The sequence below is a fragment of the Hyposmocoma kahamanoa genome, unplaced genomic scaffold, assembly GCF_003589595.1.
Source record: "Hyposmocoma kahamanoa isolate Upper Pololo Valley unplaced genomic scaffold, ASM358959v1 100021, whole genome shotgun sequence".
NCBI classification, from domain to species: Eukaryota; Metazoa; Arthropoda; class Insecta; order Lepidoptera; family Cosmopterigidae; genus Hyposmocoma; species Hyposmocoma kahamanoa.
In genome coordinates, this window is record NW_020653200.1 from 8248141 (window position 1) to 8268292 (window position 20152).

The window sequence follows — 20152 nt, forward strand, 5'->3', positions numbered from 1 at the left end:
CTTAGTAATAGAGGAACTACATATTTAATGCTTATATGATATTACGTAAAAGATTTCTGATCATGCTTGTAGTACGTCGGTCGGTCAAACACGCGAGTTTTAATTAGTTATTTTCGTAATAATTCAATTTATTCATTTCAATTTTATATTGGGTTGGTCAATAAGTCAGTGCGGTATGAAAGTATAAATGACGACCTCTGTGGCCTAACAGTTTACACTGTGGGTGCTGGTTACGGAGGTCTTAGATTCGATTCCTGGAAATGAACTTTTCTGAATTGGTACTGGTTTAGGTTTCATAACAGTGAGAAGTGCCCCAGAGTGAATTCCGTTGCTCTCTCTGCCCTCGTTTGAGACTAAGCATTCGATTTGGTTGTCATTATTATATTATTTATTATTATAAATGAAAAAATAAGTAAACTTCCAACTTTAACCAAACTTTTACTTATATGGCCGTGTTAATCTTCAAATTTTTGGCCATCATTAGAATAATTTCAAAATTTCCCTTTCTTGAAAATCCTGCCCTTATAGCTCTAAATATCGCTGATCATCTCTTCATACTCAAACTCATGTTCATTCAAAGAATTTTGTAAAGAACGAACTAAATGAAAATCTGAAGGGGCTGTGTCGATCGGGCACAGTACAAATGAAGCGTCACATCCCAACCTAAATGCAATAGCTTTTAACAGCTGTGTATGGTACTTAATGCTAAATTACAGTGATGAAATACGGCACCTACTTGATTCACTATTTCCGGACGTTTTTCATAAATAGACTTAAAAATTACCCGCCCATTCCTAAGATACGCGCTAAAATATTATTTTTAAAAGGGATAATTGATCTGCTGATATGATATATATTGTAAATATGCTCTTTTTAATATAAACCAAATATATTTTTTATGTTAGATATGTATATTAATTGTGCCGTCTATTTATCGAGTTCTTAGGTTTTCACGATTGTTACACATAGGAAATGAAACTATTTTTCCAGATTTATTGTTCCGTCTATTATTATATAGTATGGTATATTAGTTGGTCTACGGATAAATTGTAAATGAACTACAATTAAACATTATTATGTTTAAGCATACTAATTAGTATTTGATATTCTAAAATAATATTTAATCTTCTTTTTTATTATTCGTCTTTTCATAAAAGGATTGATGATATTTATAACCAGTACGTGTTTTGATATTGGTCTCCTAATAAATTTTGGTCGCTTGATTGTGCCCTGCACCGTTAATATGTTATGAAAAAGCAGCACGAGCCGAGCGACTGAAGCGAGCGTACCTATAGCGACAGCGGCCGGCCAGTTCTCTGGCACTTGACTTCTGAGTCAGTTTGCTTTCGTTTCCGATCATATTTTCAAGTCGAATTGTACTATAATTAATATAATATTAGTATACATATCTACTTACTTAGTTTTAAAATTAAGTATCTAAATTTTATTTTTAAAGCTCATTTGTCTTAGTTGTGAGGCCCAACATAAAACTATCAAAGTTAATATATTAGAAATCAAACATTTTTTGCGTAACTCAGAACAGATATAAATATCGATTGATTTAATTTATTTTAAGTGTCAGAGAAAAGGATCAATAATAAACCGACAGTTGATGACCGTTTAGATTTTTGGCTGCTGCTTTTTCAAATTGAAAATGATCATATAAATACATGCCTTTTAAAATTACCGTAGACAATAAATCTTTATTATATATGCAAGAAGACGTCGGTTCGAATCCGACCGGATCGAAGGAATTTTTTCTGAGTGTTTTTTCTGAGTGTTCGATCTTTGTATTAATAATTATAACAAACTAGTGGAGTAATTTCACAAAAAATAATTGAATATCAATTCAATAAAAATTTAATTAATAAACCTTTTTTAAAAGAAAAAAGTTTTTTTTCTTTAAAGTTTGTTAGCGGCAAAAGCCGCACGGACTTTTTGGCCGATTCTTTACATTGGTAAAAGGTTTTTGAAACTTTCCAAAGTCCTATTACAGTAACTACTCCGTGTTGAAACGTGTTTACGTTCATTTGAATAACTAAATACTGTACATAGATTTTGAACACCTATTTATTCATTAAATATACCACCTGGATATATATACAATACAGAACTTATTCCTCCTAAGCGTTCTTACGTTAAGTCACTTACTTACACTTACAATTACTGACACTTAGTCTCAAACAATCATCATTGTAAAAAATTACACCTTAAGTCATATTATATTAATACCGGCCGAGAATACCGTTTTTCGAAACAATTTAACCGTAATAAAAACAACTTGAATAATTTGAAACATAAAACAGTAATTAATACATTACATTATCATTTCATAGAAAAAAAGATGGAGTATATATATTTTTTGTTTTAATAATAAATCCAATAAATAATAATAACACTTTCAATTTGAATTTTATTCGGAAAGAAGTAAGTTTCTTTAATTTGACTTTAACATGTTCTCATTGTCTTGGCACTGCTAAATACAAAAAGAGTCAAATTAAAAATTTTGAATTGTTAAAAACGGCTTAGAAAAGAAACCCTGAGAAAAGACCCGTGCCCAACAGTGGGACGTATAAATGGACTGATGGTGATGATGTGGAGTATATTGGAATTAGAGAAAGAGTTCGTCCAGGGAAGTAGTGCCACCTTACCTATTTTTCCTCGAGTACTAGAAAATTCACCTAACGTTATTTACTTGTTCAACTTGAAGATAATTGAATAATAAGTTAGCTATCTTCGCAGACCGAATCATTTTCAAACTGCTTTCCTGTCATTTCCACCATCACTCGCAATTAAAACTTTACAGCGAACATGTCACCTCGCAACTGGTTGGCTCTTTACTATGTAGATATCTACCTGTTTATAAGACCATCGGGCAGGAAGAGGAAAGCAATATGTGTTCCAATCACATAAAGCGTGCGTAAAGCGTGGCCGATTTAGTGGGTTGGCCCCACTTGTTAACACGCTTCGGCACTGTCCATACTGACGTCTGTTTTATATTGGGTACGAAAGCGTTCCCGTCCTTGGATATTTCATGTAATATTTATGTAATAATGTACACTACACTATAATTTTGTTAACGAAAATTCGGTGAGGTATCCGTATCGAATTAAATTACATACAGAATAAACTTTGCGTCGGGAAAGTTTTCAGTATGAAGCCTGGAAGTGTCTAATGATAATGTACACTACACAATAATTCTTTTGACAAAAATACGGTAAGGTGCCTGGATCGAATTAAGTTATTACAGAATTAACTAGGTATCGGTAAAGTATTCACTATTAAAATCTAGAAGTGTATAATGGTATACTCGTATGTACACTACACAATAATTCTGTTCACGAAAATTCAGTGAGGTGTCCGGACCGAATTAAGTTGTACACAGAATTGACTCGTTGTCGGGAAAGTTTTCACTATGAAACCTAGAAGTGTATATTGATACGAGCCCTGTACCCCACTCACGGTGGACTGCGAAGCGTAGTCGGGTTTAGGTTACGGGGTGTGCTTATTGTCTTCGGTGGCACAGCGGTTAGTACTGTGGGCGTTTGCTGGGAGGTTCCGGCTTCGATTCCCAATTTGGGCCAATTGAGAAGACGAACATTTCTAAATTGGTTCGGTCTAGGTATTCTGGGTAGTGCCCTCAGAGTTATCGTTATTCAGGTATTCATAGTACAAGAAATTCCTTAATTTGAAACCAGACGTTTGGTGTGATTGTCTGGCATTTTTTCTATAGATGTTTCTCTTTGACATAGCTTCCAAGAAAAAAGAATCTAACCGAGAGACAGTCGAGATACAACAACGCTATAAGTACCTCATTTCCACTATGTCGGGAAGTATGCCTTACATTTTTAATAATTGTGAGATCTTGCACTCGTAATAGAGCCTCCGTATTCCACCTACGTACGGTGGCGTGCGGACGCTTCGGACTTCGTCCTCCACTGGACTTCAGCCTACGAGCTCGGCACTTATAACTTTGTTTTAAAAAATTCACGTAACTTTTTAATGGCGGCCAAGTTGGAAAATGGCAAAAAGTAAATTTTGACCGCAAATTGTTACTTAACATTCATAGAGAACCCCACATGCCGATTTTCAATCGAATTAGAGCAAATTGTTATCTGCTGCCAAAAGAGTTTGTACGGCAGCCATTTTAAAGACGGTGAAACATAAATTTTGACCATAAATTATTATCAAACATCCATAGAAATGCTACATGCCGATTTCAGTCGAATTAGAGCAATTTTTATCTGCCGCCAAAAAAGTTTGTACGGCAGCCATATTGAACAATAATTCTGTTGACAAAAATTCGGTGAGGTACCCGAATCTTATAGTGATATTCAAAATTAACTGGGTGTTGGAAAAGTTTTCACTATGAAACCTGGAAGTGTATAATAATGTATGAGAACGGAGTTTACAGACGCCGTCTAATTGAACTCGACCGCAGTCAAGCACGACTGAGCGTCGTGCACAATGCTGCCCTTTGCAAGTTGCGTCTCATGTTTGTTTTGCCACAGTTTGTAAATATTACGTACGCCATTACAAATATGTTCGCCGTCGACTTCTGAGAGTACTTTGTACTGGTTATGACGTGAACTGTCAGGTTATGAAAACAGCCTTAATTAGTTTAATGTACAAACTTCGAATAAAGTACCAGTGACTAATGACATTGGACAAAATAGATAATGGAAGATTTGGTGACTTGTTCGCCGACCTTAATTATTTATTCGTCAAACTTTTATAAATAATAAAGTTTCTTCAAATAGTCCAAAATATAAATATTACACGACATCATAACTTGCTCTGATACCAAAGTAACTAAAGCATTTGTGTTATGGAAATTTGAAACAACGACGGTACCACAAACACCCAGGCCCGAAACAATGTAGAAAATTGACTCGGCCGAGGATCGAATCCGGGAACCTCAGAGATGGCGACACGATGAAAATCGGTGTGAAAGCCACTCGACCACAGACATCGTCGTTTAGTCTTCCCGCATTTAAACGGTCTGTCATTAAACAGCTCATTAGAGACTTTTAAGACTTTTGCGAGTAATTTTATATTTCAAATTTTTCCTTTATGTTTAGCTTATAAGATCACACAATTGATTATTTACTGAATGCTGATATTACTAATTTTTTTTATATATTGACATTTTTTTAAAAGTAAAACATTTGAAATCTGACGTAAAACGTAACGTAATTAATGGGATGACGAACGGCCTCCATATACGACCAAGCGTCGTTTGCATCTCCCTGTTCTGGCTGTTGTATATTGCAACTATTGTTTGTTTTGTCGCAATTTTTAGTGCACTAACATAGAGGTTAAAGTATTTGTGCCAATATACTAACTTAAAAGTAAGTTCCCCGTGACCATTGCCAGGAAACTTTTATAACACGAAGTGACGGGACGAACAAGTCTTGCATCTGGTGGTAAGCGACACGCCTGTCCATAACAGTTCCACTGCCACTCAGAGCTTTAAATCGCAAAGATCTGAGGAGCACTCACACTGCGCCCGTCACCTAGAGACAAGTTGACAGGTCTCATGTGTCTGTAATTTCACCAGCACACGTAACCTTCAACTGGCGGCAGAAATAGGTAAGGTGGCAGTACTTCCCCGGACGAACTCTTTCACAAGAAGCTATGCTGCTTCTAAAACTGTCTTAATCTCTCTTGTTGTGTTATTCTCGTTTCAGCTACGCAAGTCCTGGTTTTTCACCTCGATCGCCATTAAACAATTATAATTAAAATGCGGTAATATGCTAAAGTTGGGCTCAAGTTTTCACTTTAAGCCTGCTAGTATGAGGGGTGCCAGAGTTTATGGGTGCTGTCTAATGGAATGCGACCACAGCCAGGCGAGGCCGGGTCTCGTTCACCGCACGCGGCGCTGTTCTATCCATACTACTCACCGTAGCTATTGTGTTTGTTGTTCAGTGCTAATCACTACGAAAACTATGTGCAAATTAAACGCGCGACTTTCGCAATTCATCTATCATTATAGCTCAAATGTTTTCCCTTAAGCATTCTTACAATAATGGGACATTATTAATTAGTTTCCAATAACATAACCAACAGAGTTAATTCTAAGGATCCCTTTAAATTAGACACTTATACAAGCTCTACAGGGGCGCGACTATGTAACGTAACGCTTCAGTAATTTTTAACCGACTTGAAAAAGGAGGAGGTTCTCAATTCGACTGTATGTTTTTTTTTGTTTTTTAGTTCACTTATTGTGACAAAAGTGCCTCGTGCGTGCCATGACAGTGGCGCTACAACTGCGCTTCTAAATATTGTATGAAAATTAGAAGTGGCATAGCTGCAGTGCTTTTATGAACGTCTAATTTGAAGGTGCCCTAGCTCTTAAAAATAGTTGAATTTGGACATGAATGCAAACTCCTGGTGTTAATGTCAATGACAATTTCACGCGTTTTCTCCGTGCGTGATTCCTTTTCTTTTTTTGTCATGTATTGTTCATGAGATAATTCGACGTGAGCCTAGAGTTTTGGAGGTGAGGCGTCGCTCCGCAAAATACTATAGCTTTGTCTAGCACTGAAGCTGAGTACATTTCTCGGACCGCATCCATACAAACAGCATTATACCCTAAAAAGTGGAAGAGGAATTAGCCGCTCACGCGATACATGCAGCCGTAGACGCATACCACACCTAGAGGTGCCGGTGATGATTTTATACCGATTTATCGGATATCGAAGTTATAACAGGTAAAAGAACTAATATTAATTGCTATTTCGGTAACTACTCTAGCAAACCATAAAGTTTTTAATGCCTGGGTCTGTCATTTAAAAAAAATAAACAACTTCAAAAATACGTCACGACGATCGTGTGTGTTATTGTTTGGGCTGGTTTTTTTATTTTTTGGCTTATTTATTGAAAACATACCGTAAGCAGCGTTTTTTAAGTTTACCCTGAATATAAATGTTTATAAACTATACTTTAAGGAGTAATTTCATGGTAAACGTTAGAACCACTCAAACGGAATATTATCATATTTACATTAGTGCTTTTTAAGTGCAGGATTTGCGGTGTATTACTGCATTTTATTTGAGATGTTTTTGTTGCAGTGCGGAGGGTATTTATTTAGCAATGCAGAATAATAATTTTTATTTATAAAAACTTGTATTTAAACTGAATCCTTTTCTAATTCGCGAAACCAAATAGCCGCCATTTTGCGGTAGGATGAGCGCATCGCGTGAGCAGTTAATTATATGCTGTGATAATCAAAGTACAATTAATTACTCTTTCACGTAATGAAGGTTATCATGGTCAAAGTAAACATATAGATGTGCGCTTTCATTTTGTAAAAGAGAAAATGGAAGCCAAATAAATCTCTGTAATTTTAATAAAGACTGAAGATATGGTAGCTGATAAACTAACGAGATCACTACCCGGACTCAACGCATGTTCAGAAAAGAATAGTAAAAATAGTTGAAATTACATATGAAAGCTCATCAAATGTTACGGACAATGTTGATAATTGCAATATTAGGTACACGTTTTCTCAATGCGTTATACATTTTCTGTCTTGGATAATATCTTTATTAATAATGAAAGTGTTTTCTATTCATTTCAGCACTAAAATGAACATAGTAAGTTGTACATATATATACAATAGCAAGCCGGCTCGTGTGACGATTATACCCTGTGACTGATACCGTCCTTGTCCCATGCCAAAGCCAATACATTCGCTAACATTACCAGCGCAGGGCATATGTTTCGTCGATTTAACATGCTGTCTGAACTTTGATTTGAAAACATGAAACTGCAACGACTATTTCTTTTTAATTTTTTTTTTTTAAACCACAGTAAAAACAATCGGCTCCAATGGTGCAGCATCACAAAGAGACACAAATGTAATGAAATGTTTGCGCTCCAGTTTACAAACATTTCCCTGATTCAAAGACTTTACATTATCAAATACCATCGTATGCATTTTTAAATGATAAAACAAAAACATTTATATTTCCGACAAAACTAATTTAACACGGGAATTTATAGGTAAATCTCGCCTGAGATACTGCAACGTATTAACCTTTACTTACAAGCTTAACAGTTCTTTAGAGGAATACTTAATCCAAGAACCAAGAACTTTGTTCACTTAGTAATACTCTTCGCCTACTCACATTATACATTAATTACTTGCAGAAAAATGTTGTAAACACTTAATACTGCAATTATCAAGTTTAAAGCTCTCTACTCTTAAGCGTAGGTACCTGCTTACTTTCAGAGTTACCAATTTAATCCTGAGTTGGGCGATGCGCGAAACTTTCAAACGTTTCTTTTCATCAAGGTGATCTTATTTAAAAGTACTTAAGAGTTGCAATATCAACCCTAAGCTACGCGAAGAGAGAATTCTTGAAACGATTTATTTTTTGTTAGAAGGGTTTTAATCGTAACATTATCAGGTTTCGTTACAGAAAAAGTAAACATTATCAATTGTTTCAACACCGTTATGTAGTCACAACTTGCTTAGATCTCCAAACACACTTCCAAATAATCATAACTATTCTTTAAAAAAACAACCGACCTTAAAAGTTCGTGTAATTATATCTATTTGCCAAGTTTTATTGAAATCGGTTACCGGAAAGCGCGAGAATCCTGATTTATCCCCTTAGAGGTGGAATATTTTTTTCAAATTTAAATGGGACCAATACTGAAGTACCCTCTTTCCAACAAGAAAAACATTAATATCGGTTCACCAATAAGTTATCGCGTAAATAACATATATACAAAAAAATACAGACGAATTGAGAACCTCCTCCTTTTTTGAAGTGGGTTAACTATATGATGTCATCAGAAGATTGCGGCAGGGCGACACAAAGTTGTCAGCCAAAATCTTTCATTGCTGTTTTGTGTAGCATAGTATGATTGAGAACGTCGTAGGATATATGTGGGATGACGTGGAATTAATCTGCGGGGTGTAAATAAATGTGGGGCGTATGTCAGAGCGGCGCGGCGGCATAGAGGCGGCGAGGCGGCGTCGCCATTGCCTTCAAGAAGCGCCGCGCACAACAGATTCAAGTACCTCAGTACCTCGCGCACGCCGCGTAATGCCTGCCAAATTATTCTTTACCCGTAACAGGAACAAAGCCTTCATCATCCCGTGTAATAGACGCCAGTAAATCCACGTGGAAATTGGAAATTATGGTATAAGCAGGTTTTTAAGTGGGTCGCTTATCATCCGTCCTCGTAATAGACTTTCATGCATAAGTGGGTTTGTTTGTACTTCACGTATTATGCCGATGCGAGATTATGTTATGTAGCGTTAAGCGCGGATGGATTGTGTAAGTGGAGATCCGGGAGAGCCGTTTTCAAAGGCTTTATCGCGACACAGAAACAATGGGTCATTACGGGTTTCGAACGCATTGCCTTAAGTGGCATGCGAGAGTAATTGCGCTGGAAGCACTGTGCCCTCGGCACGGCGCGACAACACATATGTAATTAATTAGCGCTGTAATTAAATTAATCGGGCGTTGTCAATGCAGTCAGCCTTTTATTTTACGCAATGCACACGATTATTTGCGCTGTCAACCCGTAATGTTAGCACACGTGTTGCGTGCGTGGCATGGAACATTCGCCCAGAATTTACAATTATGCGACAAACAAGCTACAATATAATGTAAGTCAATAAAATTTATTATGCGCACAGCCCAGGAATGGGATTCTCTGCTTGCGAGTGTGTTTCCGAGCATATACAACCCGAATATCTATAAGATGCCACTGAATAGGCATGTTCTGAGCGAGCTCAAGCTCCATTGTAGATCCTATCTTTGCTCCAGGGATAGGTAGTGGTCAGGAGCAAGTCCATTTAATTAAAAAAAAAGAATTAATGTTGATATACTAAAAACGATAAGCGTATTTTTTTTATAAGAAAATAAATGCGCATTCGACCATCTTACCTGATAGAAAGCGGCGATGCAACATACACACGTAAATAATGCCTATTCACTCTCACCTTGAAAAGGCCCAAGTTATGGCGTTTGGGGAAGAAATGCAGGCAGGAAATTCCATACGTTAGCCGTTCGCCATATAAATGTGGAATCGAAACGCTTCGTGTGAATCTTTGGAATATCGATGACATAGGCGTGGCACCCCAGCCTACGCCTAGTCCCATGATGATGGAATGAGGAAGGTGGAATCTCGCATCGCACACTCTCCGTAATATATCCTGTAGAATACCGATGATTCAAGGGAATGGAGGAAATGCACAGCCTGGATGGCTTGGCGAAACTACAGTCAAAGATAAGGATAGATATTTTGCAATATAACTCTGTAAAGATGGATTTAATGTGCATTAAAATGCAGGATATAAGTGACTATTACCATTACCATAAATTACCATTAGGCGCACGACTTGTTCGTCCCGTCACTTAATATTATTATAAAAAAAGACCAACGGAATTCACTCTCCGGGGTACTATATAGAACACCCAAACCAAAACCAATTTAGAAAAGTTCATTTCCCCAAGTAGGTCCTACCGGGAATCGAACTCGGACCTCTTCGTCCAGCGTCCGCAATGCAAACCCTTGGGCCACCAAGGTTGTCAATTCATTTATAGGTCATCGATTCTATTTATTGTAAAACGAAAATCCAAAAAAAGAAATTTCTGATTGTACTGTCAACAGCACATCAAGGTATATACATTTTTTTTTTAAATATTGCCTCCAGGGCAGTGGAATACGATCCGTTAATATTTAGCTTGAAATGCTGCTGACCGTTCTTAATTAAAACTAGTTTTTAGGAGTCCGTAGGATTCTGGAAATCGATATTTAATATAAAATACCAACAGATCACATTCACGAGAATATTATTGCTTATGACAAAGTAATTATACTTCGTTAGACGTGGAATACATAAATAGTTTATGTAACTTCGAGATGATAGAAAGTTATAATTATCACATAAAAATGTCCGAAATTGTCCGAAAGCTCAAAATACAGATAAACTGTAACATAACGAATATTATAATTATTAAAGACATAACGAACAAACACGGGAAAAAAGATTCGTGAGGTCCGTTGGTTCGTACCATGGCTTAGTTGCCATAGCGCCTGACACGGTTCGCTGGAAGAAGTTGGTTCGAATCTAAACGGATCGAAGTGATTCATGAAGACGAATATTCTCTTCTTCATCTTATCGTTTTTTCATCTTTGTTTAATAATTATAACAAACTAATGGAGTACCGTTACAAACAATATTTAATAGCATAGCGGCGAAACTCAATAAAAACTTAAACATAATGAATATTATTTATAAAATACTCTCATGAACAATAAAAATGGTATTCTGACAAGAAACCACAACAGTTGAAATTTCTTTAGCGAATCCAGCACAGAATACTGCGAAGTAAGTAACAATAAAGTTATTGACCTGAATTTCATACAATGAGTTGTAAGAAATTATATTTCACTGAAAATTATACAACAATAAGTACGCATGTGAATCAATATTTAATATGTATGGGTATATTATACATAAATAAATGTGAATGTGTGCGAATCAAACCAAAAATAAATACATTTAACCGGATTAACTTCCTGTTTTATTGAAGTTCTCATTTTTGTTGAGACAATAACAAAAAGTAATAAAATACCAAACCAGTGTTATATTCCTTGGGCCCAGTAAGCAGCCATCTCTATCAGATAGGGGCTATCTGTTGCCTTTAGCAGGTCTTCGCAGGTGCAGCTGGTCGGAAACTGTGGGCACGAGAGCAAATGAGACATGCCTTGTGTAGGGGACAATGCAACACAATGGTTTTAAGTCTGGTTGATATATCCCCATTTCAATCATGTTGACTCTACATCGCCCAGTTTATGACCTGAAATGGTTCTCGGATTTCCATATTGACCACTGCAACTCATACGTGGGGTGAAGACTCTCGGTTAGAGTGATAAAATCAAAAGGAGTAGCGAGTTTGGCTTATGAAAATCTGCACCTCGCGTCCGTTGGACTACCTTCTGTAGCAGAAACATATCGAAGGAAGCTCTCATGGCTTGATAGTCATGCTGGCGGGAGCCTGTGGCTGAATAAATAGTGCCGACTGGTATCGAAGTCATTGGGTGTATGTAGGTAATGGTGTATGTACATACTCTTGTTGAAATTAGTAGGAAACACTAGCACTATTATTAAAGATAATAATAAAAAATAATCATGTGTCTGAACATAGGAGAATGCTGCAGTGGCTGCCCATCAAGTTGCGCCGTGAGGAGCACGTTCTCGGTTTTCTCTATAACTTTCTATATGACCCTCGTGCTCCACCTTACCTTAAGGAACGAACAACCGTCAACTTAGGTCAAAAATGGATAACCTTCTGAAACCACCTTTCACTCGCTCGGAGTATTTCAAAAACTCTTTTACGATTAAGGCTGCACAACTATGGAACGAACTCCCGTCTGAAAACCGATATTCAAAGTCACTTCCCATTATCAAAACTGGATTTCATAAATATCTTCTGACGCTGTAGGACAGCGTCGAAAAAAATCCTTCGATCCGGCCGGATCGAACCGACGTCGTCTAGCAAACCGTGTCAGACGCTATGCCAAGTAAACCACGGTACGAACCAGCGGACCTCACGAATTTTTCATTATGCTTGTTGTCGTATCCTTTGTATTTGGTTTTTCAACGACTTTTTAGCCGTAGCGCCGTGTGTGAGTTTATAAAAGTTGTCAATTATTCAGTTGGAATGTTTTAAAATCACACTGTTTCAATAACTTTTATTCAAAGAAAAATGTTACTTTGTCTATAAACATGTCATGAAAGTTTTTAATCGCCAAGTTGTTTGCGTCTGTGGGTCACGAGGGGTAACAATTCGTGACAAATAAAAGGGGTTACTACCTTAATAACCTCCCTACCTACTACCTACCTACCTACTTTAAGAATAAAACTTTAATGTTTTAATAGCTATTTGAGGATGAGGAAAAGGAGGTTTCCGAACCTCTATAATTTCATTAAAACTTTTGTGATTTAGTGAAATATTATTTATTTGGTACTGTAAAATAAAATATTATAAAACTTCTCTTCTAGGCAAAATTAATAATGTAGCAAGCTTGAAGCGGAACACGCACTTTCGAGAAAGCGAGGTGTAAGATCTGAAAATTGTACAAGGTTGTAAAAAGTGACCCAAGGCATTAGTGGCATCTGTCGTGGCGAACGTGAAAAATAAGGAAAGTTTCTGTCACCCCATACCATTCGCGTTACAATAAAAAGTAAGCCACGTATTTTCCTCGTCTGAGGCTTTAACAGTCTGAAATAAAAGTGAAAACAGGAAGTCCAGGCTAGATTGCAAGGGTATTCTGTGTCTAAGCCAACTTTTTAAACTCATTGACCTATTTATATATAACAGTCAAACGAAAAGGTGTTTGAGTGAATGTTTATTCACACAAGTTTTACAATCCTAACCAATACGAAAATAATTTTCTAAAATTACAACAACGTCGAAAACCGAATAAAAGTTTATGACCCATTATTCTCTCATAACTTAAAATAAAATGAAATATTTATTAACCTGTTTATTAAAATAAGTCTCAATTTGAAATTGTTATGTATTATCCGATTACATAGGGTGCCATACACGGGTACCCTAAAAGCAATAACGATTTGTTGCAAAGCTCGGACAATAAATCCATATTTTTCTCCGGCCAGACTAAAGCTATAAATTCCATCCGGAATAGTACCAGAGCGCGTATGCTCGAAAAACAATAAATTGTGAATGCCGCTCGCACACTAGTCATATTCATAAACCAATGGACAACCAAGGTTTTATTTAATCATTAGTATTCTAGCCCACCACCGCGACATGTACACTATCTCATATTTGTGTTCCCCTCGGAAGAAAAAACAATGGAAGGGCTTTAAGCCTCAATTACTATGAGAAGCTAATACTATCATAATGTTAAACACTATAAAATATGGATAATGATTGGTCGTAGTTTCTAATTTAAAAGGATGTAACATAATTTAAATTTTACCCAGTGGGCATTTCGTTGAAAGTTCAATACCTATTAACGCAAATTACGAAGTTTGAATTTTATATTGAAATTTCATTCAATGTGCTGCCATCTAGCGGCAATAGCTGAAAAAACTATTTAAGCCTGTTATTGTTCTCCAAAATAGTCGACTAACATGTAATATTTTTGGAAGCAAAAAATTAAAAAAATTAAACTTAAATTATATAAGACTTAACGATACTAAAACACCACCACCAAAAATAAATATTACAGGTATGACTATTACATATTCACTCCAAAGTAGCAAAGTAAAGCCTTTTCCACGATTTTCGAGGTTTTGCGCTTGAGAATTGAAACGACCATAACGTACAAAGCGGAAATGGCAGACTGAGCTCAACTATGCGGAACTCCACATATTTGTGGCACATATGACACGCCCACTAAGCCCTTTTACTGTATTTACTGTTCTATGGTTTTCCCCATAGTCATATCGCCGTGATAAAGGAAAGCCGCATTTTCCTTCAAAAGATTCACCAATGCCTCAACGGCACACAACTCAATACTATCTTTTTTTTTGTCGTTACAGAAAACCACGTTTCTTTACCACTTATTATCTTATTCTCTTCAAAGCAATAGCATCCAGTTTTTCGTAACGAATCCATTATTTCGGTACCCCAAGAAATGTGGGTAAAATTATTTATTGTAGGACAGTATTCCGTTGATAATACTTCCTTAATTTATGCTGATTAAATTTTACATTATGGCACTTGTCAACGGGTTCTTTCTTTTTAGGAAATTTTCTCAAATCTCATGTGATGGGTATGTGTCTAGTAACTTTAGCGCCTTTGTAATGTGAGTTTTCTCTTTGCAGGTGTAGTCTTTGATCAGAACTCAGTGGAAATTCAAAGCGTCTTCAAGTACGCGATGGCACAACATTCCACCCCGAACAAAAGCCGCCTTGACTTCCAAGTTTTCGTCGATATAATAAACACGGCAGATGCTTTCAAGCTTTCAAGACTTAGTAAGTATTTCAGTGAAGTAAAAAAATAAAAAAATAATTTCACAAAACATGTTTACAATAATTACAATTTCAAATTTACCATGGTCCTCACACTAGGCAAGCCTGAATCGTGAGGTTCCAGACATACGATTTACATACATTACATATTAGCCTCTAAAAGGAAAAGAAATCTATATAAAAATAAATAGGTATATAATTTAAAAATATGAAATGGTACAGCGGTACTGTGAACTTCCGATGACTAGCAAATGATGTTAACAGTAAATGCATTCACTTCGATGAACAGCATCAGCTTTTAGTTCAAAATAGAAACAGTGGTCCGAAAAAGAAACACGTTGATGTGTTGAATTTTTTTAGTCGTAGGTTTTTAACAATTAATAATTTTATGCCTTGATTACTTTCGTGTACTCTCCGTAAAGGTTCTAACTACCTGTTAAATAAATTAGACAAAGTAAGGAACAAAATTATGATCACGTCTTAATGTGGCCTCATTATGATATAGCTTACGTGAATCCTTCCATAGCTTTACGGTACAAAGTCTTGTTTGCTACAACTCATAAATATTAACTTTTTACGAGCCCCATTTCGAGAATATAATAAAGATAGCCCTTTTATATCACAACATGTCTTTCTGAGGCACATTTACAGCGAGAGCTATTTATATCCGTATTTTATTCGTTTTAAAATAATTTCGCATGTTTTCAGTAATGCTTGTAAATATCTAATTACAGATCGTCTTTAAACCAAAAGAAAACCTATTGTCTTTCACTGATATTTGTGTTTGAATAATTTTTTTGGAAACTCATTATTTCGATATAAAATATCCGTAATTAAATATAAACAGAAAATGAAATTAAAATATAAACGTCAATGAACATTCGCATGAGCTCCATTAAGGCTTTATTGATATTCAGTTTAATCCGTTTACAACAAACAAACACGTATGTATGGAATTTCGCTAATGTCTACAAAGACAAAATGAAACTACAACGTCGTCAGCTTGGAGACGAATTATCACAAAAATAATATTTCATTTAAATAATCACACTATGATTTAAATATATTTGTTCTAGAAGACGCATACGAGTAGGTAATGAGTGTACGTACAAGACTTTTAATCTGACCACCTAATTAGAACGTCATATTGTTTTTTTTAATAATGAAAAAATATACTGCTCGAGAAGGAGGGTTATGTGTTTCGAGTGTATGTATGTATTTATGTCCATTTCCATATCACGAGATGTCATTAGATTCGTCTTGGTTGTGGGAGTGTCGTAAGTTATAAAAAATAACCAAAATAATGAGGGGAGGTTAATTTTTTTTTTGTGTTATTATCTTACGCTGACTAAACCAAAAAAGACATTAAATTAATGTATCACAGAATTGTAGGTCTTCAAAAGATCTACAAAAAAGTCCACGCAAACCATTTGTCTATCTTCTAAGGATAACGAACAGTAATCATTTTTGTCTTTCATTAATATTATAACATTACGTTCTTTAAATACATATTTCAAAATTCAAAGTCAAAATATTTATTGCATTCATGTTGATATATTCATAGGTCTTAATTTACTGATACAAATCAATATGACTCCTAAAGGGCGCAGCAATATTAATTATAAAATTAAACGTAATTTGAATTATAATTAATGATATAATCAAAAGGTCATATTTTGGTACATATATTGGTGTCATACTTTGGTAGTAATAGTATATTTCATACACTTCGGGGGCAGTTCCGTATCTTCAACATGTGTTTTGATTATAGATAGTGACCCTCCTATCAACCTCTTGTATATGATAATGAGCTTGGTTATAAGTATATATGATATGATATAATTAGTACTTAACCTACTTTCTAATTTCTTAACGTTTGGCGACTTCTGACCGCTAAGAGTTTTCAATATCTGTGCATAGACAGGTCCGCCCACATTATGTTATTTCACGTAATATCAAAAATACTGATTTGACTGATTTGCAATAAGAGTAATATCTAATACTAATTACTTTATTACAGGAAATAAAGCAGTTAATTCCTTTTCCAAATATGCCACGCGAGAAAGTAACAAAAAAGTTCCCATTTTCGGGGATAAATGGCATGTTTCGCAAAAAATAACTAGGGCGTGGTATGTATTATTATTACATTTATATCCCTTTTGACCATACCTTACAAAAAATATTGTCCTGTACCTTTTATCACATCACAAACCCATTCAGCTTCTATTAACTATGTTTAAGACTTCGGCAGTTGATTTTGATATTAGTAATACACCGACTATATTTTATTCAATTTATGTAAAATATTAGCTCCAAAATATCAAACTGGAATATCTTTAATTATTGACTTCTCAGAATAGTAAACCCAAAACCAAATTTGATCAGGAATTACATATTTTTCATAAATAGACGCATTATGTAAACAGAAATTTGGGCAGTTCGCCATTGTTCTTTCCTGGAATTATGTATCTGTTAGAGTAGTTGCAACTAATGGACCTTTTAAGATTGCGGTTCGAAATCAATTCCTAGAAGAAATGGCACGGTACCACTATGAAAAGCATTACAAATACGAGTAAATATTTGAGTCATGTAATAATATTATTCTATCTGATCGATTACACTTTTCTAGTCAACCTTATCCTTCATATTAGGGTGGCTTCATTCAAAGCTACACAGCCTTTCATCACTGCGACCATTATCCTTTATATAATATACTACGCAATCAAAGCGTTGTTTCACATATTCGCAAACTACAAACCACAACAAAGTTCAACCTATTACTGCACAGTTCATTATAGAAAATAGAGGTATTTAAAGTGAACATCTGCAATGAGCTGTCGTGAAGTCAGCGATATGAGCTCGGGTCAAGAAATTAAATTTCTACTTTGTGGCTTACTTGTCGGAGCGGTCTCATTTGAATGCAAGAGCAGCGATGCTTTTTATAACGCCGAGTCACGCTAGGTTGATCAAAACACTTTTGAAGCGACGGCGCAAATTCTCACAACAACCGTTTGTGCACTTGTTTCCGCCGAATGAGCTCAGGTTTCCGACTAAAAGCACCCGATGTATAATGGAAGAACGCGTGAGTTCGATGTCATCCTATTCGTGCCCGTTCATTTAACAAATTGTTACGAAAAATGTTTTAGTCACTAAAGGTTCACATTTACACAAAAAGCCACATTTACAGTACCATCATCAGTGGAAAATTAAAAGCTAACACGCAAAATTGATGATCACATATATACGCTGCTAAAACTTACTATACCCATACCCTTCCTATTAAGGTTCTATCGCAGTGGCTACACAATTTTAAGAACCGGATATTTCTTTTATTCCATGTGCCCAACGTGTGCGGTTAATTAGATTCATACAATTATTATTATTACATACAATTATTATTCACGAATATATGCTAACGATGCTTATTATCGAATACGCCTTGTTGTAATACTCTATATAGGTAGATACTTAACTAGTTCTTATATTATTTAACAGTTTTAAGCTTTTTATGGAGGTATAAAAGCTCTACTAAATATAGTATAAAGTGGACTGAAAGTGAAAATCACATGGAAATGAAAAATAATCTGCAGACAAAACCGACTACAGATACCTTTTCTAATAAGCTCAAAATAATGTCTCATCCAATGTGCTAGAGAGTAAATAAAACCACTCAGATCTCGCCGACTTAAAGTTAATATTTTGTAACTCTATTGCTCTGAATGGATAGAACTATTATTATTAGGTCTTTACACACATCCTTCGCGGAAATTACAATTACTATCAAATATAGACTGGGAAGGTTAAATTCGAAGATTAGTTGGGATTACCTGAAAGCGAAGATAACTTATTGTACCTGTTATTTACAGGTAAGTAAAATATTAGTTTCTTTATGGTACTATAATTTGAACGTTACTGATGAAGATTTCGTTTGTTGGGACTCTTAAACAATTCATAAACAAATCTCGTTGCCTTCATTTCTCATGAATTCATGTTCAGTTTGTTGAATAAATACCTATTATACAATCGGATAACTAGAGGGTTCTCAAACATTCTATGTCGGTGTCGGTAGGTATTTATGTGGTGAAAGCTCCTTCTCTGATTGATGACGTGATCTCCCGGATCGCTGATAGGATTATCGAGATAATGGGTTCTAGAGACGTCAAATCATCATCTCTCGTTAAAGACAGTGAATAGCTTTAATACAAATCAAAGATCCCTTTTGGACTATTAACCAATACTGTATTAATAACCAATTTGATACGGGTAACCGACAGAAAAATATTGTTCTATTTTAGAACTTACATTAGGCTGTCCTACCGCTATGGCTAACGGTATGAGTTTTATTTACCTTTTTGATAAGGCAAAGATGTTTGCTAGGTTCAATTAGAATACTTTCTTAGACAATGAATGGATGATGCCACATTATAGACTTGACGTCAGTCATACTTGTAAGAGTACGGGGCGATCGTCCGCAGAGGAATCATTGTCAGAGTCCTTTGTTTAAGATGAGTAGAATGAGGAATTGACAGAAAGGAATGAATGACAGCGACCTCAATAGCTGGCGACATTAATAGGATGCCAGAGTTATTACTTTATATAATAACTGTAGAAACCTGTGCCTTTTATTTTTAGTCGCAATTTTGTTCTAATAATATACTTACGTTATAATGTTAAAAATTATTCTGAATTCATGTATAGGTACATTTGATTTTTAAGACAACTAATGAATACAAATAAAAACCACAACTTCCTATAATAATAATTATAATGACGTTTGAAACTACCTTGGGGTATTTTAAACATTACGCCACAACCTATATGTCACGTGGGTAACGGTAAATCCCGTCGCCTGTATTGACATGTCATTGTATAGTAATAGTCAAGACTAATTTAATTAATTGATGTTAAGACATAAAATCGAAATGATAAGATTGAGTCACTGTTATTATTATTATTTTCTTGGTTCGAAATGTTTATTTATTTCTCACACATTATTTATTACTTACTGCACAGAATCTTAATTACATCTTCATATAACATATGTATATACCTATTAATTAAGTAATTAAATTAATTTACACTTAAGCTGTTTTATTTATCTATGCATTCGTTTTATGTGTAAATATTTTTTTGTATATGTAGGAGGAGGCTCGGACATTGTAAAGGAATACAAGTTAC

At 35.3% G+C, this 20152-nt stretch overlaps 1 protein-coding gene across 1 annotated transcript in view; it reads left to right on the plus strand.

The window, feature by feature from the left end:
* The window catches only part of LOC113239804 (glutamate receptor 1-like), a 187316-nt gene that overhangs the window by 101665 nt on the left and 65499 nt on the right, over positions 1-20152 (plus strand). The window contains exon 2 of the mRNA XM_026476946.1: positions 14828-14977. Within this exon, the coding sequence (XP_026332731.1) occupies positions 14881-14977 (97 nt within the window). The 5' untranslated portion in view covers positions 14828-14880. The remainder of the gene's footprint in view (positions 1-14827; positions 14978-20152) is intronic.